This window comes from Trachypithecus francoisi, unplaced genomic scaffold (genome assembly GCF_009764315.1).
Source record: "Trachypithecus francoisi isolate TF-2019V2 unplaced genomic scaffold, Tfra_2.0 Lachesis_group11, whole genome shotgun sequence".
Lineage (NCBI taxonomy): Eukaryota > Metazoa > Chordata > Mammalia > Primates > Cercopithecidae > Trachypithecus > Trachypithecus francoisi.
Genome location: NW_022681456.1, coordinates 78,658,861 through 78,680,968, shown reverse-complemented (window position 1 = coordinate 78,680,968; position 22,108 = coordinate 78,658,861). Strand labels below are relative to the sequence as shown.

Genomic DNA, 22,108 nt, shown 5'->3' with positions numbered 1-22,108 from the left:
GGATCACTTGAGCCCAGGAGTTGGAGACCAGCCTGGGCAACATAGGGAGACCCCCATCTCTACAAAAAATACAAAAATTAGTCAAATCTGTGGTCCCAGCTACTCAGGAGGCTAGGTGGGATCATCGCTTGAGCCCAGGAGGTCAAGGCTTCAGTAAGCCGTGATATTGCCACTGCACTCCAGCCTGGGCGATAGAGTGAGACCCTGTCTCCAAACAAAAAATGCTGAAACTGTATTATTCCACTTGCATATCATTCTCAAAATGACAAAACTATAGAGATGAAGAGCAGATTACTGGTTGCCAGGGGACAAGGAGGGAGGGGGTGGGGACAAATACAAAGGAATAGCACAAGAGGGTTCCTTTGTGGTGATGGGTTTTGTATCTTGATTATGGTGGTGATTATCCAAATCTATACATGATATAAAACTGCACAGAACTACAAACAAACAAATAAATGCATGTAAAAAATGGTGAAAACTGAGTAAGGCCTGCAGGCCAGTTAACAATACTGTACCAATATCAACTTTTTGGTTTTAATTTTGTGCTACAGTTATATAAGATGTCGTCATCAGGGGAAATTGAGTGAAGGGTACACAAGATTTCATGTGCTATTTTTGCAACTTCCTCTATAATTATTTCAAAATAATTTCCAAGCCAGACATGGTGGCTCACACCTGTAATCCCAGCACTTTGGGAGGAAGGGAGGCGGATCACTTGAGGTCAGGAGTTTGAGACCAGCCTGGCCAATATGACAAAAACCCATCTCTATTAAAATACAAAAATCAGGCCGGGCGCAGTGGCTCACGCCTGTAATTCCAGCACTTTGGGAGGCCGAGGTGGGAGGATCACGAGGTCAGGAGATCAAGACCATCCTGGCTAACACGGTGAAACCCCATCTCTACTAAAAATACGAAAAATTAGCCGGGCGTGGTGGTGGGCACCTGTAGTCCCAGCTACTCGGGAGGCTGAGGCAGGAGAATGGTGTGAACCTGGGAGGCAGAGCTTGCAGTGAGCAGAGATTGTGCCACTGCACTCCAGCCTGGGCAACAGGGCAAGACTCTATCTCAAAAAAAAAAAAACACAAAAATCAGCCGGGCATGGTGGCACACGCCTGTAATCCCAGCTACTCAGGAGGCTGAGGCACAAGAATCGCTTGAACCCGCAAGGCAGAGGCTGCAGTGAGCAGAGATAGCACCACCGCACTCCAGCCTGGGGGACAGAGTGAGACTCTGTCTCCAAAAAAAAAAAAAATTAAAATTTTTTGTGCTTCTAAGGATACCATTAACAAAGTAAAATGATAATCCATGGAATCGATTATCCACTCCACTCCATGGAATAGATTAATCCACTGTACTTCAGCCTGGGCAACAGAGTGAGACTCTGTCTCAAAAAAAAAAAAAAAGAAAAGAAAAGAAAAAGAAATGTGGCTAGTATGACTGATAAACTAAATTTTTAAAATAAATTTAATTTAATTTAAAAATGAAAGATTAATAATTTTTATAAAAATTTCCAAAATTTTGGAAGTTGAGAAATGTCCAGATCCAGCCAAGATTTTAGCCCTTTAGCTCTTGTATGACTGGAAGCTGAGGTTTTCTCCAGCTCCTTCCCTTTTTAACATCTCCTTCCCTTCCATTTGAGATCAGTATTTTTCAGCTCTCTCAAATCACACTTTTTGCACCTGTTGTCTCTAGCTTACAAGCAAACACTTCCAGAACACACACTTCAGGGCTAACTTCTCTCTCCACCTCATCTGGCAACAGAGGCTTGGAGCTTATGTCCCAGGGTCAGGCTTTTCCATCCCAACACGCACACCGTGAGGACTTTTTCACTTCACTTGCCTCTCCAGCACCAGAATCCTTCTGCCTGCCTCTGAATTCTGGTTGTAGTCAAAGCTTGAACTATGGGAGTGGCCGGGAGGAAAAGAACATAAATGTGATGGAGGGCATTCAGTGGGGAAACAGCTTGACTGCTCTGGTCTTTGAGGATCCAAAAGAAACCCTTACACTTGAGAAGGACTAGGAGGTCACTCACCAAAGACAGCCATTTAGACTGTCTTGAGGGCCCCTTTTCTTTGAGCACTGGCTTCAGGCCAACATTTGGAACTTAGCCACACCACCAACAACCCCCTCTCTTGAAGCCCAGCCAGATTTCCAGTATGTGAAGCCTTCTCTACTCACTCTGTGTCCTGCCTCAGTCCTCATCCAACCCCTAACAACTCAGCAGCTTCCAGCCCTCTTTGGCCAAGCCAGTCAGTTTGGAGCTTGCTAATTAAAGCTAACTCTGAAAGAGACCTCAAAAGAAGAGGGAAATGAGTGATGACTGTGGAGTTGCATTCATTCAGTCTAAGGGAAAATAATCTGAGTAGGAAATTGTTAAGGAGAGGTGAGCAGAGACTTCAAATTTCAAGAGTCATCCTCCAGATAGATATGTATGTGAATTGTGTCCATCTCTACCAAGGACAAGTGAAGCTGAGCTTCAACCGCAGCAGAAACTAAGGTTAAACAGAGAATAATAAAGGCCCAGAAAAAGAACAGATGAAGGATAACCCTAGAAAGATCAGATGGGGACGCTAGATACAGATACCCCATGTCCTCTGCTCCGCTCTAGGGCGAAGGAACAGCCAGTGTGCGGGAGAGGAGGGAGAGGTTAATGTCTGCAGAATCCTGGCATTCTCTATACCGATTGTGAAAATGTCAAGCAGTTGTGCCAAGAAGGGTGAGGGTAATACAGGATGGGCCTGACACTCTCCCTGAGTCGGCCTAATCTTAACATTTAGACTCACCCTTGAAAGCCCCCCAACACCAACCCCCCACATTAGCCCTCACCCTCTGTTTCACTTATCCCATGTCACCATTATCTTGACACTTCCAACCCATGTCCTTCTCTCCCAGGCCCCACAGCTCTGGAGGTGAGGCACCAGGCATTTCCAATCTGCCTCTATTTTGCTTGCTCACTGCAGTTGGAAGCTGGAGCCAGAGAGGGGGAAGGACTGCGCCAGCCTGCCCTGTGATGTTCTCACTCTTCCCGCTTCTATTGATTAGCCCTTCTCTGGAGCAGAGCCTCTTTCCAAACACTCCTCCCCTGCCAGGATTCCCTACAGCTCATGCCCAGCAAGCTAGAGGGGTGTAATGATTAGAGATACGGAGATTCCCAGAAAAGTGCTCTGGGTCTACCCTCCTGGGGTCTCAACTATGGTGTATGCAGTATACAGTGGTAATACTCAGGCTCTGGAGTCAGATAGCCTGGATTTGTATCCTAGCTCTACATGAATGAACTCTATTACTTAACTGCCTTGTACCTCAGATTCTTCATCTGCAAATTCGGGATACTCATAATAATATTTCACAGAACTGTTCTAGGGATGAAATGAATTAATACATGGAAAGTGCTTGACCTTGATTGATGAGTCCTCAGGAAATGTTTAAAAAGAAGGCACAGTACACATATAATTTAGACGCATACACACAGTATCTCACGTTTTTATTATAATTTTTATTTTGGCACTTAAAATGTTTTGCTTTATCTACCACTTAAGCATTTCATGTGCTTCTCCTCACTAATCCTCTGACAGTTGCACATCTCCCAGGATTTGGGATGCTATTCTGCAAATAGCTGAATGAATCATTCATTGATCAGTAATTCTCAAATCTTACTCAGAAAATTCAAGAATGTTTTCTTCTAACTCAATCAGCACCCATTTCTCCCCCCCCGGAAGTAAATATAATGAAGTCAACTTCAACTATGCCAATGAATCACAAAATGAGAGAATGCCAAAGTTGGAAATAGTTTTAGATATGGTTTAGCCCAGTGAGTCTCAACCCCGGATACACATTAGAATCACCAGAACAGCTTTTAAAATATACTGATGAGGCCGGGCGTGGTAGCTCACACCTGTAATCCCAGCACTTTGGGAGGCCGAGGCAGGCGGATTACCTGAGGTCAGGAGTTCGAGACCAGTCTGACCAACGTGGTGAAACCCAGTCTCTACTAAAAATACAAAAATTAGCCAGGCGTGGTGACACGCGCCTGTAATCCCAGCTACTCAGGAGGCTGAGGCAGGAGAATCGCTTGAACCCGGGAGGCGGAGGTTGCAGTCAGCTGAGATCATGCCACTGCACTCCAGCGTAGGGGACAGAGCAAGACTCTGTCTAAATAATAATAATAATTATTATTATACACACACACACACACACACACACACACACACACAGTGATGTTTGGTCTCCACTCCTTAGATTCTATTTAATTAGTCTGGAATCAAGACTTTTTTTTTTTTAAGACAGAGTCCCACTCTGTCACCCAGGCTGGAGTGCAGTGGTGTGATCTCCGCTCACTGAAACCTCCGCCTCCCAGGTTTAAGCGATTCTCCCGATTCTCCTGCCTCAGCCTCCTGAGTAGCTGGGATTACAGGCGCGCATCACCACGCCTGGCTAATTTTTGTATTTTTGTATCTTTAGCAGAGCCAGGGTTTCACCGTGTTGTTCAGCCTGGTCTGGAACTCCTGACCTCGTGATACACCCGTCTCGGCCCCCCAAAGTGCTGGGATTACAGGCGTGAACCACCGCGCCCGGCTAATCAAGGCATTTTTATAAACCTTGTGATTTTTGTGATTCTAATGTTTAGATTCTAATGCTTAGCCAGGATTGAGAACCACCGATTTAATTCAATCCCTTCTCCTAGTTTTACTAAAGAGAAAACTAGAACCCAGAGTGGTAAGCAACTTGCCCAAAGTCACCCAACATGTTAGTGCAAAGTGCACCGAGAGAGATTGTACCAGTAGCAAGAATAGGCTGATGATGTTTATATTTGTTCTCGTTGGAGTTAATCCCGGAAGCATTTCTTTTTAGTTCACAGAGGCCTTATATAAATTACTTTTTACTTTGGCACAGCACTTAAGCTTCTGCTAAGACTGAAATGGGTTCGCATTCCTGACCACAAAAGGACAGAGATGAAATTCTACATTCACACCGCTCGCCAAGTTAGCCAAGCTCCCTAGGAGGCTGTCTGAAGTGCCTAAAATGCTTCTCTACAATGATCACCCAGAGTTGGGAGACTTCAGCGGGGTAGTGAGAAGAAAGAGGGTTGGGAGAGACAGGAAAGCATTCTCTCCCTGAGGGAAGGAACTGGGAATCAACTGAGAACCAGCTAGCACTGCCAGGAGGTAAGGAGAGGGAAGGAGAATAATTTAAATGAGCACAGGGAGCTTCTGCTCCCTCAACAACCAAACGGTGATAGACGGCCTGGCACCACCAGCCCTCGAAGCCTGAGAGCCACAGAAAATGTTAAAAACTGGCTTGGCAATATGAGTATTAAAAAATACTTCTTCCAACACTCACCAAAAAGTAAGCTCCCAATAAAGAAAACAGTTCGCCTGCCCTCCGCAACCCTCTATCTCCCTTCTCCGCCAAGATTTTCACCCAGCGTCTCAAAAGAGGGTGGTTCCCAACCTCACGTGACACAGCGGCCACGTGACATGGCCCCGGGGAGCCGAGGTGAGCGTTCCAGCTTCCGAGCCAGAGGGGGCCCGGCGTACCCAGCCCCCAGCCCGACGTGACCATGCTGTCCCGCCTCCTAAAAGAACACCAGGCCAAGCAGAATGAACGAAAGGAGCTACAGGGTGAGCCAAATATTCTGTCGGCCGTTTTCTTTCCGGCCGCGGCCTAGCTTCAGCCCGGAGCCTGGATCTCGAGTGACTACCCATATCCAGGGAAGGACGCTAGCTAGCGGGCAACGGGCATGGGGGAGAGGGAATTTCAGGGCGGCTTTTTTTTGAAACTCCTTTCCCTTGCCAACTGGCTCTGGTCCCTTGGGCAATACTCCGGTCCCCTCGACAACGCCCCTAACCCCCGACCTGCCGCACCTCAGCCCCGCCCCTGCCCCGGAGCGCCCTGCTTATTGGCCCTGGGAGCCTCTCGTCCTGGCGGTAGGAAGGAGCGATTCTGTAGGGAGGAGGGTGTGGGGAACCCTCCAGAGATGGGCTTCTTGGAGGCCTGAAACCCCCGGAACGGAGGTGGGGCATTTGTTTCCTGAGTCCGGGCTGGAATCTCGCAGTTACCGATTCTTCGGCCAAGATAGTGGAGAAAGAGTGTCTGGGAGTCGGGAGTCCTGGGCGCTGCCGCTGACTTCCTGGCGTCCCTGAGTGAGTCCGTTTCCCTCCCAGGGTACCAGTTTCCTCATCTCTAAAATGAAAGAGGTTGCGCTGTGTTTTGCAAGGTCCTTTTCAGCTCCGGCATTCAGAGATTAGTTAAGAAATTTCGGCAACTAGCAAAATAGTAATGGGTGGGTAAGGAACCTTTAACACTACCCCTCAAAAACCCAAGTCTCCCCTCCAATTCCTTTTCCCCCTCTCCCCAGAGAAGAGGAGGCGAGAGGCTATCACTGCAGCGACCTGCCTGACAGAAGCTTTGGTGGATCACCTCAATGTGGGGTATGAACCTCTTTCTCATCAACACCAGTTTCCTCCTTCCCCAACCCGCCCAAGTTTAGGCACTGGCCAGTCTGGCCCTCAGACCGCTGTTGAAGTGGTGGGATGTTCCACTAATTCACCTATCCTACCCCGCCCCTCCCAGCTCTACATAGAGAAACTTGAGTCAACTCTGAGTCCTAGCACTGGGCAAGGGAGGAACAGCTGCAGTGGTTAGAGAAGCAGCCAGATTTCCTCTTCCCCACATTAACTTCCCTGGCATTACAACTTGATGCCATCTGCCCACCTCCCTTCACCCTTCCAAGTCCAGCTGTCATTTCAGCAGGAGGGAGAGCACCCTCCTTCATTACAGCTTACCACCCTTTCCTTGCCTCCCACCCTCTGGCAAGCCTGGGGAGCAGCTGGCAGGAAAGAGATGGCACAGCTGGTGGTGGTGAGAATAGAACCTGTTCCAGGAGCTATGGCAGAGCCAGGCTGTCTCTTACCCTCCTGCTGGGTCTCTGGGGACCACACCCTGCCCCAGCTCTAAATGAGAATGCCAGTAACAGCCAAAGACTTGGGAGAAAGCAAAGAACATTGTCTCTTGACCCTGAGTGACCCAGAAGCGTGCAGAGATGATGATTTGCTAGTCTGCCTGTTGGAAGAAAGGCAGTATGGTACCTTCCACCCCAGGTCAAGTAGAGCAGCTTGGTGTGAATCCAGAGACTGAGTCATCCAAGTGATCCATGCAGAGGCTGGGGTCATCTTCATTATTCATCATGGGGGAAGGTTGAGAAAAAGAAAGTTGTGGTTGGGGCCTCTGATCTCCCTTCTCTCCAGGCAGCTCTCTTTACTCAGTGTGAATATAGAAGCAGGTGGTCAATGGGGAAAACCAGGAGTTCAGGAACTCTCAGGGGAGTCTGTTTCAGTTCCTACCCCACCCTTGACAGTGACCCAGCTGTCTCCCAAAAAGAAGGGACAGGGTCTGCCCTCCCACTTCCTCCCTCCCACATTGATGCCTCCTGGGCTCTGCTGTGCCCATCATTAGTGAGATTGGCCCAGGCTTCTCCCTCTTCTTTTCCTTTGCTAGAGGCCACCCCATTTTCAGCTTAGAGGGCAGCTAAGCCAAAGCCAGATTAGAAAGGGTTTTGTGTTGCTGCCCACAGCTCCCCTCATTCCCAGGAAAGGAAAACAAAGGCTTAGTCTATCTTGGCCCCTGTCAGGTGTCCTGCCCACTCCCTCAGCCCTCACCAACCCCTTCCCCGCTCTAGCCCCCACACATTCCAGTGGGTAGGGGCACCGGATGTGGAATCTCCTGGCTGACTAGAGCTTTGGGGTGGGAAGTGAAAAATTCAGCAGCCAATAAAGGAGAACAGTTATTGCGGGGGTGGAGGAGGGCAAAAAACATTGGCAGAAGGTTGGGGACACCAACCCCATGGTAGTAATGGTAACCACAGCCCATACCTTGATTGAAAAGAAAAACTAGTGTCTAAGACAGAAGGGAGGGAGCGTGTGTGTGTGTGTGTGTGTGTGTGTGTGTGTGTTCCTTGATCTGTGTGGGCGAAGGCTTGGAAGAGCAACTGAGAGCTGAGGAGAAACCCCTGGGATATCCTCTTTTGACCCAGAGTTTCTGGGGAGGGGTTTGCGCTCCCATCCTACCCCAGCTTCAGGGAGGGGCCCAATTTCCCTCTCCAACTTCTTGCATAGATCCCTGGGTTTCCAATCACTGCCAGATGTGTCCCTCCTGCTGGATTTTCCCAGTTTTTCCATGCCCCTTTTTCCCTCCCAGCTTTTTCCTCAGGGATATCACTCCAGGTTTTCCCTCCCTTCCCCCACTCAGCTGCAGGAACTCCTTTTTGGGGGTTGGAGCTGGTATGTTTCTAGTCAGCTCCGAGCTTGGCTCTCCTGGGAATCCTGGGAGTGAGAGGAAGGAGCTGGGTTTATTTGCATGTACTGGTAGTCATTTGCATCACATCCAAAAATGGCCAAAATTATGAGCCCTGATTCTTGGCTGAACTCCCACTGCTGCAATGGAATATTGGTCCTGGAGACCACCCCCAACTAGCCGGGTGAGCTCATCTCTTCCCTCCTCCAACCCCTCAGTGTGGCCCAGGCCTACATGAACCAGAGAAAGCTGGACCATGAGGTGAAGACCCTACAGGTCCAGGCTGCCCAATTTGCCAAGCAGACAGGCCAGTGGATCGGAATGGTGGAGAACTTCAACCAGGCACTCAAGGTGGGCCATACTCCCTACCTCACCACCCCAATCCTGGGTCTCCATTGGCTGCCTCCAGTCAGTTTACCTCAGGTTTAGGTCAAGGAGGAAGTAGGGTGGTCCCAGAAACCCCATCTATAGCCCCAGTGTCAGAAAAGGTAGAGAGAGAAAGAAAAGCAGTTGGTGGGTCCAAGTAAAGCCTTTTCCAGGAGATGAATAAAACGTATTCCCCAGACTGGAAGCCATACTCTACCCATTCTGATTCCTGGGCTCCCACCTCCTCTCCCCCTTCCCAGGAAATTGGGGATGTGGAGAACTGGGCTCGGAGCATCGAGCTGGACATGCGCACCATTGCCACTGCACTGGAATATGTCTACAAAGGGCAACTGCAATCTGCCCCTTCCTAGCCCCTGTTCCCTCCCCCGACCCCATCCCTCCTACCTCACCCACAGGGGGAAGGAAGGAGGCTGACAAGCCTTGAATAAAACACAAGCCTCCATTTCTCTGTGGTGTGTTTCGAAGAGCTACTAGCTCCTGTGTTGGGGGTGGGAGTGGAAGGTTCAAAGGTGGTTTCCCTGAGGGACAGGTATCTTTTGGGTAGAGGGTGGAACTAGCTTCCTCTTACTGTCCCAACTCTCTTCTTCTCCATGGCGTTTGTGCAGGTGTCTGTTAGGCAAGCAGAGGGTGGGAGTTCCCATCCCTCCTGAGAGAAGGTCCTAGTAGCCCTGCCCCAAGCTTCCTAATTCAGGACTTATTTCCTACAGAAGAGAAACAAGGCAAGGTACAGGCCTGGTCCCCAGCTCTGGCTCTCTGCCTCTCCACGTGCTCATGGCCTCTCCCAGGCTAACACTAAGCAGTGTCATGAGTCTGAGCCAGGTGGGAGATTAATTCCTGGGGGCGCTTCAGGGCTGAGAAGGGAGAGGGATGACAGGTCCAGTAACCATTACCAACAGAGCAGTGCAGCTGCCATCCTTGACAGCTCCCTCCTCCTCCGAGACCATGACATAGATGGTCAGGAACCCAGGCTGAGAAAGACAGCCAAGGGGTGGGGGGAGCCTAGGCAAATCTGGCCTCTGCCAAGTCCTGGCTTCAGCCAGGCAAGCAAGCTCCAGCCTCCCTGGCTCCTCCTCCTCCCCAGCCCTATCCCCACCCTGTCACACATACACTTAATACGCCTGGCATCCAAGTCCACCCACTCCAGACTTTGGCCTTAGCAGTAGCTAGTGTGGGAGGCTGGGAAGACTGGGAGGAGTCCTTTAAACAAAAGCAAAAGAATCAGCTTTGGGTGCTGTAGTACCTGCCAGCTTTCCCCCCAGGAGGTAAGTAGATACTGGGAGCTGGGGGAACTATGATAAGACTAGCTAGATATTACATGTATTGCCAACTCAAAACTTTCAGCTTTTAACATGCTTCCTCACACATTGTCCCCTTTGATCCTCCACAACTCTGAGGTGGACCTGGTGGGTCTTAGCCCCGTTTCGTAGGTGAGAAAATAGGTTGAGAGAGACAGTGAGATGCTCAGCATCACACAGCAAATCTGAGGCCACCAGGACTAAATGCAGGGTTCTTGGCCCTATACATCATTCCAAACACAAGACCCAGGTTGCATATAGAAGGTTCAGTGTCCCTGGTTTAGTAGGAGAGAAAGTGTGAGGCAAGCAAGAAGATGCCTCTGCTCCATACAACAGGTCTGTACACAGGACCTGGCTCATGTGGCTTTAGTTAAATTAGCCACAAATACAGGGTCTGCCCACATCTTTGCTTTGCACAGATGAGCCATAGTTGGCCAATTATCTACCAACCAGATAATTTCTCAATATGCTCACACCAGATGCTTCCAGCTAGGGAAGGTATTAGGGGAAACGGCTTGAGGGCTGCAGTAAACTGGACAAGTTTTTCTGCCCAGCCTAGGCTGCCACCTGTAGGTCACTTGGGCTCCAGCTATGTGGCTGCCTCTGCTGCTGGGTGCCTTACTCTGGGCAGTGCTGTGGTTGCTCAGGGACCGGCAGAGCCTGCCCGCCAGCGATGCCTTTGTCTTCATCACCGGCTGTGACTCAGGCTTTGGGCGCCTTCTGGCACTGCAGCTGGACCAGAGAGGCTTCCGAGTCCTGGCCAGCTGCCTGACCCCCTCTGGGGCCGAGGACCTGCAGCGGGTGGCCTCCTCCCGCCTCCACACTACCCTGCTGGATATCACTGATCCCCAGAGCGTCCAGCAGGCAGCCAAGTGGGTGGAGACGCATGTTAAGGAAGCAGGTAAGTATGGTAGACCACCAGGAATATGGTGTGGGGTGTCCTGATCCCCACAGTGACCCCAGGAGTCACCTGCAAGGGCTGTGGTAAGCTAAAGGGACTATTTGAGGAGGAGCAGTTTTCAGATGCTCCCAGGAAGAAGAGGGGGCTGTGGGAGTGCCTTATCTACCCCCAGCATCCTTCTCATCTCCCCACAGGGCTTTTTGGTCTGGTGAATAATGCTGGTGTGGCTGGTATCATCGGACCCACACCATGGCTGACCCGGGATGATTTCCAGCGGGTGCTGAATGTGAACACAATGGGTCCCATCGGGGTCACCCTTGCCCTGCTGCCTCTGCTGCAGCAAGCCCGGGGCCGGGTGATCAACATCACCAGCGTCCTGGGTCGCCTGGCAGCCAATGGTGGGGGCTACTGTGTCTCCAAATTTGGCCTGGAGGCCTTCTCTGACAGTCTGAGGTGAGGGGTACAGGGCTCTGGGTTCCAGGACTAAGAGCAGCCCACTCAACAAACATGGGCCAGCAGAGATGGTTAAGATACAGCACATTGGAATAGTTAAGAAAAGACAGTTTAAGGCTAGACTTCATGAGTTCAAACCCCACCCTTATGTAAGCTTTGTGACCATAAGTAGATTACTTCTCTTTACCCATTTTTAACGCATTTGTTTTTTGTTTTTTGTGATGGAGTCTCACTCTGTCGCCAGGCTGGAGTGCAGTGGCGCGATCTTGGCTCACCACAACCTCCGCCTCCCGGTTTCAAGCGATTCTCCTGCCTCAGCCTCCCAAGTAGCTGGGGCTACAGGCCCGTGCCACCATGCCTGGCTAATTTTTGTATTTTTAGTAGAGATGGGGTTTCACTATGTTGGCCAGGTTGGTCTCTAACTCCTGACCTCGCGATCTGCCCGCCTCGGCCTCCCAAAGTGCTGGGATTACAGATGTGAGCCACCACACCCGGCCTTGCCTCTCTCTCATCTTTAAACAATAAGGTTCAAAGTTCCATGGGAGCATGAAGGAGACATGATGAGGACAACAGGGGAGCAGGGCCTGAGTTCTTTTTGTTTGGTTTTTGTTTTCTTGTTTGTTTGAGAGTTTTCCTCTTGTTGCCTAGGCTGGAGTGCAATGGCAAGATCTCAGCTCACTGCAACCCCTGCCTCTCAGGTTCATGCAGTTGTCCTGCCTTAGCCTCCCAATTAGCTGGGATTACAGGCACCCACCACTACTCCCAGCTAATTTTTTTGTATTTGTAGTAGAGATAGGGTTACACTATGTTGGCCAGGCTGGTTTCGAACTCCTGACCTCAGGTGATCCACCTGCGTGAGCCACCACACACAGCCCAAGGCCTGAGTTCTTAGCAGAAGTACAAGGCGCCTAAGCTTAGTCCACCTTCTAAGGAAGCCTGCCTTTGTCACCATCACTCAGCAAATAATCTCCTTTTGTCCCTCTCAGCCTGAATTTTCCAGGCAGCATCATGGAACACACGCTTTTTTTTTTTAGTTTTGAGACAAGGCCTTGTTGTCATCCAGGATGGAGTGCAATGGTGCAGTCACAGCCCACTGCAGCTTCAAACTCCTAGGCTCAAGCAGCTCAAGCGATACTTACACCTCAGCCTCCTGAGTAGCTGAGACCACAGGCGCGTGCCAGCATGCCTGGCTAGTATTTTTTTTATAGATGGGGTCTTGCTGTGGTGACCAGACTTGTCTCAAACTCCCGGCCTCAAGTGATGCTTCCGCCTGGGCCTCCCAAAATGTTGGGATTATAGGCGTGAGCCACTGCATACTGGAACACATACTTTATGCTTGGATTTTTTCTCCCTTCCCCTCCTGCTCCTTACCTATACTTGGATTTCTACATCTGTGCCAGAGCAATGGGATGTATCCCCACTTTCCCCATCAGCTTACCCTCCAGCAAATATGAGACTATACCCTTCAATATCCAGCACTCAGGGCTTAACCCTGTGTTTCAGGAGCAAGGAAATGGGTTCCTCTAGGTCAGGAATTGGCAAACTCAGTACTCAAGCCAGATCTGGCCAGCTGCCTACAAGCTAATAATGGTTTTTAGATTGTTAAATGGTTACATTGTAAACTGTTATATAAGTACCTGATAATATCATTAATTTTGTTTCTTGGCCTGCTGTGCTTAAAATATTAACTCTCTGGCCCTTTAAGAAAAAAATGTGCTGACCCCTGCTCTAGATCAAAGAAAACAAACCTCAAAAATACTTTCCTCCCTCTACCCCACTTGACCCTTGTCCCAGGGCAGTAGGCATCTCCGTCAAAACTCTTGTCCCTGGTCTGTGGTAACTTTCTCAGCTCCCCAACCCATGTCCCTCAAAGTCCCCTCCCTATAGAGCAAGAACCCAGCAACTTCCCTCTGCCCCTCTTCTAGGCGGGATGTGGCTCATTTTGGGATACGAGTCTCCATCGTGGAGCCTGGCTTCTTCCGAACCCCTGTGACCAACCTGGAGAGTCTGGAGAAAACCCTGCAGGCCTGCTGGGCACGGCTACCTCCTGCCACACAGGCCCACTATGGGGGGGCCTTCCTCACCAAGTGTGAGTAGCCAAGCCCACACAGGGCACATGAAGGGAAACGAGTACCAGAAAGGCCAGTCCTGCAGAAGACTGCTGGAAGGTGGGTGGGGCACCCAGGGCAGGGTTGAGGGTGAATGGGATGCCACAAGAGTGCTCAGGCCATGTGGAACCTGCCCACTCCCCACACTGAGGAGGGGACTGAGGGTGACAAGCCCAGGGCCCCAGAAGACAGTACCTAAGATGGGCTGGAGTGGGGAAGGGAAACTGATTGCAACCACCTATGGGGTGCAGACCTGAAAATGCAACAGCGCATCATGAACCTGATCTGTGACCCGGACCTAACCAAGGTGAGCCAATGCCTGGAGCATGCCCTGACTGCTCGACACCCCCGAACCCGCTACAGCCCAGGCTGGGATGCCAAGCTGCTCTGGCTGCCTGCCTCCTACCTGCCAGCCAGCCTGGTGGATGCTGTGCTCACCTGGATCCTTCCCAAGCCTGCCCAAGCGGTCTACTGAATCCAGCCTTCCAGCAAGAGATTGTTTTTCAAGGGCAAGGACTTTATTTCTGCCCCCACCCTGGTACTGCCTGGTGCCTGCCACAAAATAAGCACTAACAAAAGTGTATTGTTTAAAAAATAAAAAGAAGGTGGGCAGAAATGAATGTGCCCAGTGGAAGGCTGACCCCATTTAAGTGCCAACTACGCCAAACCGACATGCTCACGGTCTGTGGCCCGTTTAGTGCCTGCAAAACAGCTAGCACCCACAGTGGGGCGCCAAGGAACTGCCTCACATCTACAGCTGCACCTCGAGGAGTGGCCATCAGAGGGCACTTTGATACGTTTCCCTTATTTTCTGAAGGGGAGTAAGGTTGCAATTCAGTGTCTGTACTGGGAATGGTCTTTATATTCCTTGGGGGAGAAGAGCAGGTGATGAAGAGGGGTCAGGGCCACGCTGGGTGGCTTCCATGGAAGAAAAGGCAATGTTCACGTAAATTCTCCTGCTAAGGACACTGGCCACACAGGTGTCAAGGCAACTTAACCACACTTTGAAAGGAGCTGCCGGGCGTGGTGGCCCACGCCTGTAATGCCAGCACTTTGGGAGGCCGAGGTGGGCAGATCACGAGGTCAGATCGAGACCATCCTGGCCAACGTGGTGGAACCCCGTCTCTACTAAAAATACAAAAAATTAGCCGGGCGTGGTGGCAGGCGCCTGTAGTCCCAGCTACTGGGAGGCTGAGGCAGGAGAATGGCGTGAACCCTGGAGGCAGAGCTTGCAGTGAGCCGAGATGCACCACTGCACTGCAGCCTGGGCGACAAAGCAAGACTCCGTCTCAAAAAAAAAACAGGAGCTGGATCCCTTGAGGATTGACCAGGAAGGGAGGTGCTGGGCCCTTAGCAGTGCACAGAAGGCCAGGAAGATGTCCAAGGCAGATGTGGGCTGGGCTCTCCCAGGTGGGACCTTTCTGGGGAGCTGCTTTGACTTACGCAGCAGATGGCTTCATGAATGTTCATAGTGAGCCTGGCAGCATAAGACTAGGGGGCAGAAAGCACTACAGTCTCTGGATCCTCACTTTTCCCACTGCCTGTCCAACCAACACCTTCAGCAAAGTCGTCCTTTCCCAAATACCCCCCCAGAATAGACCTTCTCGAAGTACACATGCAGCAAGGTCCCAGAGGACAGGCAACATGAGTAAGGAAAGGAAGGAATCAAGCATCACTCTAAGACAAACTCAGACCATTTCTCTTTTCGGTCTGAAAAAATAATCCGTTTAATTGAAAAACCTGGAGGATACTATTCCACTCCCCCAGATGAGGAGGCTGAGGAGACCAGACCCCTACATCACCTCGTAGCCACTTCTGATACTCTTCACAAGGCAGCAGGCAAAGACAATTCCCAAAACCTAGAAGGAAAGATGGGGATGGGGATGGAGAGGAGTCAGAAGGGCCAGCTACCCGAGACCCATGCAAGAGACTCCAAACACACACTCCCAGGTCAGTACCTCCTGCTCAGCACCCTCCTCCCCTTGGCCCCTATCCTCCAGGCACCCTGGATTGAGTCCCAGCCCTCTCTCAGGGTTATCTCTTACCTCGACAAAAGCAATTCCAAGAGCTGCTGCAGCCACCACCAGCACGTTTTTCCTCAGCCAGCCCCCAATCTTCTCCACACAGCCCTGAAGGGTGGCAGGCACAAAGGATAAAAGCACCATCAGAAACTTCCCACCCCAATCCCCTCCCCTGGTCCATCAGTCTCTTCCCTGCCCCGGTACCTTTCACCCCACCCTTACCATTTCCAGATCCCCTCCCCATCCCTGACGCTGTCCACCTCCATCCTGGGTCTCTTACCTTCTAAAACATTTCCCAGGTTTTCCAAGTCCCATACACAGTTTCCTCCCTACCTCCTTATGGATCGCCTTCTCGTTGAAATTAATCCCACAGCCCACAGTGACATTAATGCAGCAGGAGTCAGGGACTCGGTTCTTCGACATGGAAGGGATTTTCTCCCAATCTGTGTAGTTAGCAGCCCCACAGCACTTAAACTGGGGGGAGGGAAGAAATATGGAGAAGAAGGGTGTTAAGTGAACCTTCACCATCAATATGGAGATGAGAATTCTTTTTTTTTTTTTTTTTGAGACAGACTTGCTCTGTTGCCCAGACTGGAGTGTGGTGGCTTGATCTCAGCTCACTGCAACCTCTGCCTCCCAGGTTCAAGCGATTCTCCTGCCTCACCCTCCTGAGCAGCTGGGATTACAGGCACTCACCACCACACCTGGCTAATTTTTGTATTTTTAGTAGAGACAGGGTTTCGCCATGTTGGCCAGGCTAGTCTCAAACTTCTGACTTCAGGTGATCTGCCCACCTCGGCCTCCAAAAGTGCTGAGATTACAGGTGTGAGCCACCACACCCAGCCGTGGAGATGAGAATTCTCTATTCCCATCACCCCTGCTCCCAGCAACCCCACTCACATCTGCCTGCATCCTGTCCAGGATCGAAGCAGTGTGGTTGTTTTTCGGGTAATTCTCCATCTGCTGCCGGAAGTTGTTATTAAACTCTGACATCACCTGAGGGTACGGAGGAGCACTGCTGCCGTCAGAATTCAAGCACCTGGGTCCCAGACCAGGCTGAGGCAGGCCCTTCCCGTTATTCCCTGCTTACCTTATCTCTAAACACATAGCCAGCAATGGCTGCAGCCACCTCCACCAACATGATAAGAGACAGAAAGATGGCAAACTGCAGGAGCAAAGGACAGGAGTCAGGTTTGGAGTCTATGCATTACAGGGGCCCGTCCTGGCATAGCCGGTCCCTGGACACTCACAAAGGTCTTCCTTACCCACCCACCTCACCTCACCCACCTTCCTGAGCCCCAACCAAGTTGCTCTGGCAGTCCCAGACCACCCATGTTGGTCCTGCCTCCCACTCACCGTGATCATAAGACAATAGTTCTCCTTGCAGGCCCCGCAGCAGCCCACAAAGGCCACGAGGAAGAGGAAGACACCCACTGCGATGATGACCACAGGCAACAGAGAGCCAGGGGTAGCCCCCTGGATTATGGTTTGACTCAGGACAAGCTGTGCCCCAACACCCACAGCAATCAGTCCCACTGCACAGGCCTAAGAGGAAAGCAGGTGAGCATTAGGCCTGATCCACAACACAGTGGTCCTCCGTGGTGGAGGGCAAGGGGTACACCTAGGACACAGACGTGACCCCATCCGGAGGAGAGATTCTCACACCTCCAGGGAACTTCTTTGGCTGTAGGGAAGGGGGATGACCCATCCTTGCCTGCCCCCACCTCCCTTGATCCCCTCCCAGCTCTTCAATCAGGGACGTGACCAAATTCAAAGACCTCCCAGAAAGCCTTGACCCCAAGGCACGTATTTCTGACCTAGAATAATGCTTTCTAAGGGCCTCCAGGACTCCCAGTTCAATTCTCTCCCAGAACTGCTCCCTCACTATCCTCCAGTGCACACCCCACGCGCATCAGCTGTGACTAAGGTTCCTCTGGCCAGTTAAGCCAGGAGAAGAGAAGAGGAAAAGGGGGCAAGAGTGATGTGCCCCTCCCTAGACAAACAGTAGCCTCTCAAGCCAGGAGCCCAGGGCAGGAGCAAATTGACGTGGGCAGAGCCCTTCCTCACCCCCAAGCGCTGGGAGGACGGAAAGGGGGAGAGGGACTGGAGAGGGATGAGGGGGGTGGGGAGGAAGAGAGGGGAGAAGGGAGAGCAAAGGGAAGCCTCATGGCGATAGCATCAGGCGGTTGGCTGGTTGCCCCACTGCCCCATATCACAAGTGGTTGGGTCACCAGACAGGAAGGGCCAGGCAGGAGGGATGGGGGTAGGGGTTGCTGCACACCCAGGATGGCCATTCTCGGTGGAAACAAGCCTCAGGTGTCCAGGAAAACTGGAGGAGGGAGTGGCCGCGCTGTCTTTCCCTGGCTTTCTTTCCACATCTGGTCTCCAGCTGCCTTAATTCTTATTCCCTCAGCCCTCACCACTGTGGAGCCAGGTGTCCCCGAACCCTGCCGGCGCGCCCCCCAGGACCCCTCGCCACTCACGCAAAAGGCCAGCAGGAGGACGTAGAGCAAGAACTTCACACATTTCATTCCTCCTTCCACCGCCATGGCTGCCGGGCCTGGGGCAGAGACGAGGGCGGGGGGATTAAAACTGGCCGAAGGGGGACCTCGGTTTCCGGGCTCCCGGCCGGCCCTCGAGGGCTTCCCTACACGGCCCCGATTCCCGGCCCCTCCCACCCGGAAACCCGCGGTCGGAACCACGTCTCCCAGCCCCCTCTCTACCCGCAGGAGAGGGGTGGGGGCGACGGCCAAGAAGCCCGGACCCCGCCCCGCCGCCTCTGGGGCGCAGGATAGATCCGAGGGCGTCGGCAGGGGCTCGAGCCTGACGCCGACCCTCGGCCCTTCAGTCTCCGGGCGTCAAACACCCTGTCCCCACCCAACACCCAGCCGGGAGAAACGGTCTTCAGCCCTACCCCGACCCCTGCCCCAGTCGCTTTCCCCTGGGCTCTGACCTCCCGCCCACCAAAAAAAAAAAGTGCGGCCGGCACCCCCGCCACACCCTGCCCAGGCCCAGGGAAGTTCGAATCAAAGTTGCTCGAGGGCGGCTGGAGAGCGCCGGGCGAGTCTCCGCGGGCCTGGGGCGAGCCCTGGAGGAAGGGACCGCCGGTGGTCTCTCCCAGCCCGCGCCGAAGTCCGCCGGGGCCCCGCGGCCTCACCTGGGCTCCCCAAGGCTGCGCGCTCCTCTCCCGCCGCGGCTCCGGGGCTCTCTAGCTGCGCCCCCCAGCTCCCGCCCCGCCTGCCGCGCGGCCCCGCCCCGGGCTCCAGCCACGGTCCCCTCCCCCGCCCAGTGGCCGCCGGCCTCCCTCATGTGACGCGGGAACAGCTGCGGCCTGAGTCACTGGGCCCGGCGCGGGGTGGGCCGAGCCCCCCGCCCGGCCAGGGCCACGTGGCCCCTACCCGGAAGAAGGCGCCCACCCCCGCAAACGGAGAGCCGCAAGGGCAAGACCTCGGGGCGCCTGGGGCCCCCCTCTGGCGCCCCGCCTCCGTGCCAGCTCGGGGTAGGAGAGCAGGGCGGAGCGCAGCCTGGGTCACTCTGGTTACGAGAAGCGGACGAGGTGGGTGAGAGTTATCCTCTGAGCGCCGGGTCGGAGAGCTGAGGCCGGGTGACAAGGTGGTCTGAGAAAGGTTTCACCATCCTTCTCCAGTAGCCCAGCTCTGTCCTCTGGCTCCAACTCTGTGCAAGCCCCCTCCCCATACGACTGTGCAGACAGCTGGGGACTGCCTGGGGTCGGGTGGGGCCAGAACCAACAGTTCCAGAAAGTCCCTGGCCTCACATCCTGGGTGCCTCCCAACATTCTAGAGCATTCTAGAGTGGGAATTTCTGGCCCCACTCTATTAGCACAGCTTCTCCATTTTCCAGGGTTCCTAGTCTGAGAAAAGGGGAGGAAGCCCTTCCCCGAAGCCACGCTACCCAGTCAATCAATACACGTCCGCGTCGGGTCCCGCCCTCTGGGGGAGGATTGACAAGGTCTGCGCTCCCAACTCCCGGACAGCTCCTGCATCGTCTGTGATAGCGAGGGTTTGGGGGAAGACACGAAGGTGGGAGAGGCTTACATCCTCTGGATTTCCTCGTCTTATCCCAGAAGACAAAGCCAGGCTGGAAGCGGGCTAGGGGGTCAAGCTGCCTCCCTCCCTTGTGTGCCAGGGGTGGTCTCCAGAAGGAGCTGATCTGAACAGGCCAGAGAGTGGGACCGGTCGTCACACCCCCACACCTCCAGCCTCGGACCCACTCCTTGGGCTCTTAGGGTCCTGCCTCAAGAACCACTTCCTGAGTCTTGGTGTATGTGTGTACACAAAGAAGGAAAGAAGTCTCGAGAGCAAAAGGAAGGAGATCCGGGCTGGGCTAAGAAGCATCTTCCAGGATCACGGCCTTCCCGTGGGACACACCAAGCCCATTCCGGACCTTGTTCTTCCTGACCATGGCGGGCAGGCTGTGGAGGAGGAGTGGAGAGCTGAAGAAAGGAGTATTCATCAGGTTCCTTATTGTGCTGCCACTAGATGCCAGGCATATGCTAGGCTCGGGGGCTGCAAGGAGAGGAAGACAGCGGCCCTGTCCTCTGCCAGCAGGCAGAACCAAGTTCTGGCCACACTGAAGAAAGGCAGAAGCCTGCGGTGGCAGCTGGTTAAGTTCAGAGGGAGGGAAAGGGAGAGGAGAATGGATTTCACGGAGCAGGTGGATGTGCTCAAGGTGACCTTGGAGAATAAAGGGGAGAGCTCCAGGGACAGAGAAACAGTTGACTGTGGAAAAAAGGAGCATTTTTTAAAGTACATGGCGGTTGGGTTTGACTGTTTCAAAGGACTTGGGAAGGATGTGGTGAGATGGGTTGAAGGTGGTCTGAAGATCAAGATTGAGAGACTCTAGATACATAACAACCAACTGCAATGTTTCGTCCTTCATTGAATGGTTGAACAAACCAGCTGTGAAAGACATTTTGGGACATACGAATATGGACTGAGAATTAGACATGAGAAAATTATTTTGTTAACTTGTTATCATGGTTAACAAAACGGTCATATAATATGATTATGTGGAGAAGTTACTCTAGTTTTTCCTTTTTTTTTTTTTTTCTTTATTCTCATATCAGCTAATGCATTTGCTACAGGAAAGGGGTCCCCATCCAGACCACAAGAGGGGGTTCTTGGATCTCATTCAAGAAAGAATTCAGGACAAGTCTCAGTGCAAAGTATAAGCAAGTTTATTAAGAAAGTAAAGTGGTGAAGGAACAGCTGCTCCATAGACAGAGTAGGATGTTCCTGAAAGTAAAGAGGAAGGGCCAGGTGCAGTGGCTCCCCAGGCCTGTAATCCCAGCACTTTGGGAGGCCTAGGCGAGTGGATCACCTGAGGTCAGGAGTTCGAGACCAGCCTGGCCAACATGGTGAAATCCCGTCTCTACTAAAAATACAAAAAGTAGCTGGGCATAGTGGTGTGTGCCTGTAGTCCCAGCTACTCAGGAGGCTGAGGCAGAAGAATCGCTTCAACCCAGGAGGCAGGGGTTGCAGTGAGCAGAGATCATGTTACTGTACTCCAGCCTGGGTGACAAGAGTGAAACTCCGTCTCTCTTTTTTTTTTGAGACGGAGTCTTGCTCTGTCACCAGGGTGGAGTGCAGTGGTGCGATTGATCTTGGCTCACTGTAAGCTCTACCTCCTGTGTTCAATTGATTCTCCTGCCTCAGCCTCCTGAGTAACTGGGACTACAGGCACGCGCCACCACGCCCAGCTAATTTTTGTATTTTTAGTAGAGATGGGGTTTCACCATATTGGCCAGGATGGTCTTGATCTCTTGACCTCATGATCCACCGCCCCGTTGTCCTTCCAAAGTGCTGGGATTACAGGCATGAGCCTCTGTGCCCAACAAAACTCCGTCTCAAAAAAAAAAAAAGTAAGAGGAGGAACACATTCACTGTAGGTATAATGCTTGTGTATATGGAGAGATGTGCTTTGCTACAAGGGTTTGTAATAAAGGATTAATTATCTTAATTACTATGTTTTGTAAGAATCAATATTATCTTTTTTTAGTTATTATTATTAATTTGTTTCCTTAACCATAAACATCTAGAAGCTAAAAATGCCTAACATTCTGAGAATGCATCCCAGCAAGTCCCAGCCTCCTTTTCCTAGCCCTGCTCAAAATGGAGTCACTCTGGTTCAAACGCCTCTGACACATTGATCTAACCCAGTGAAAGGCAGTCTTAGAATTTGAACCCAGATCTCTGGGGAGTTCCAAAGCCTTTGTTTTTTTCCCCTCATTCTAGGGGGTCAAGAGAAAAGACAACTTTTTTTTTTTTTGAGACAGAATCTCTGTTGCCCAGGCTGGAGTACAGTGGCACTATCTCAGCTCACTGCAACCTCCATCTCCTGGGTTCAAGCGATTCTCCTGCCTCAAGCCTCCCAAGTAGCTGGGATTACAGGCACGCACCACCACGCCTGGCCAATTTTTGTATTTTTAGTAGAGACAGGGTTTCACCATGTTGGCCAGGCTGGTCTCGAATTCCTGACCTCAAGTGATCCACCCGCCTGGGCCTCCCAAAGCACTGGGGTTATAGGTGTGAGCCACCGCGCCCGGCAGAGAAAAGAGAACTTTGATAGGAGGCCTGGGCACTGTGGCTCACACCTGTAATCCCAGCACTTTGAGAGGCCAACGCAGGCAGATCG

At 52.1% G+C, this 22,108-nt stretch overlaps 3 protein-coding genes across 4 annotated transcripts; 2 read left to right on the top strand and 1 right to left on the bottom strand.

The window, feature by feature from the left end:
- Positions 1-5,331: 5,331 nt before the first annotated feature.
- On the top strand, positions 5,332-9,120 carry BLOC1S1 (biogenesis of lysosomal organelles complex 1 subunit 1). The gene is given in 5 exon segments (XM_033221780.1): positions 5,332-5,511; positions 5,514-5,618; positions 6,356-6,428; positions 8,508-8,640; positions 8,916-9,120. Coding segments are annotated over 5 exon segments (459 nt in total). The 5' UTR covers positions 5,332-5,474; the 3' UTR covers positions 9,027-9,120.
- A 151-nt stretch (positions 9,121-9,271) lies between these two features.
- On the top strand, positions 9,272-14,067 carry RDH5 (retinol dehydrogenase 5). Of its 2 annotated transcripts, none has more exons than XM_033221777.1 (5): positions 9,272-9,938; positions 10,531-10,872; positions 11,067-11,325; positions 13,251-13,414; positions 13,685-14,067. In XM_033221777.1, exons 2-5 carry the CDS (start codon positions 10,563-10,565, stop codon positions 13,906-13,908), a joined length of 957 nt encoding a protein of 318 aa, XP_033077668.1. In that variant the 5' UTR covers positions 9,272-9,938; positions 10,531-10,562; the 3' UTR covers positions 13,909-14,067. The 2 variants fall into 2 exon arrangements, with proteins under 2 accessions (XP_033077668.1, XP_033077667.1); XM_033221776.1 differs by having other exon boundaries at positions 10,526-10,872.
- Positions 14,068-15,111: 1,044 nt separating this feature from the next.
- On the bottom strand, positions 15,112-18,870 carry CD63 (CD63 molecule). Its single transcript, XM_033221769.1, has 8 exons — positions 18,612-18,870; positions 17,938-18,014; positions 16,811-16,999; positions 16,545-16,619; positions 16,355-16,450; positions 15,788-15,928; positions 15,479-15,562; positions 15,112-15,292 (listed from the first exon to the last, which is right to left on the bottom strand). Exons 2-8 carry the CDS (start codon positions 18,001-18,003, stop codon positions 15,227-15,229), a joined length of 717 nt encoding a protein of 238 aa, XP_033077660.1. The 5' UTR covers positions 18,004-18,014; positions 18,612-18,870; the 3' UTR covers positions 15,112-15,226.
- Positions 18,871-22,108: the final 3,238 nt, after the last annotated feature.

Excerpts from the sequence above, each read along its gene's own strand:
- RDH5 (XM_033221777.1), top strand. The coding sequence starts at position 10,563 with ATGTGGCTGCCTCTGCTGCTGGGTGCCTTACTCTGGGCAGTGCTGTGG. Across the intron at positions 11,326-13,250 it reads GCCTTCTCTGACAGTCTGAG|GCGGGATGTGGCTCATTTTG; the intron begins GTGAGGGGTACA and ends CCCCTCTTCTAG. Across the intron at positions 13,415-13,684 it reads GGGGGCCTTCCTCACCAAGT|ACCTGAAAATGCAACAGCGC; the intron begins GTGAGTAGCCAA and ends TATGGGGTGCAG.
- CD63 (XM_033221769.1), bottom strand. The coding sequence starts at position 18,003 with ATGGCGGTGGAAGGAGGAATGAAATGTGTGAAGTTCTTGCTCTACGTC. Across the intron at positions 17,000-17,937 it reads TCCTCCTGCTGGCCTTTTGC|GCCTGTGCAGTGGGACTGAT; the intron begins GTGAGTGGCGAG and ends CTTTCCTCTTAG. Across the intron at positions 16,451-16,544 it reads GCTATGTGTTTAGAGATAAG|GTGATGTCAGAGTTTAATAA; the intron begins GTAAGCAGGGAA and ends CCGTACCCTCAG.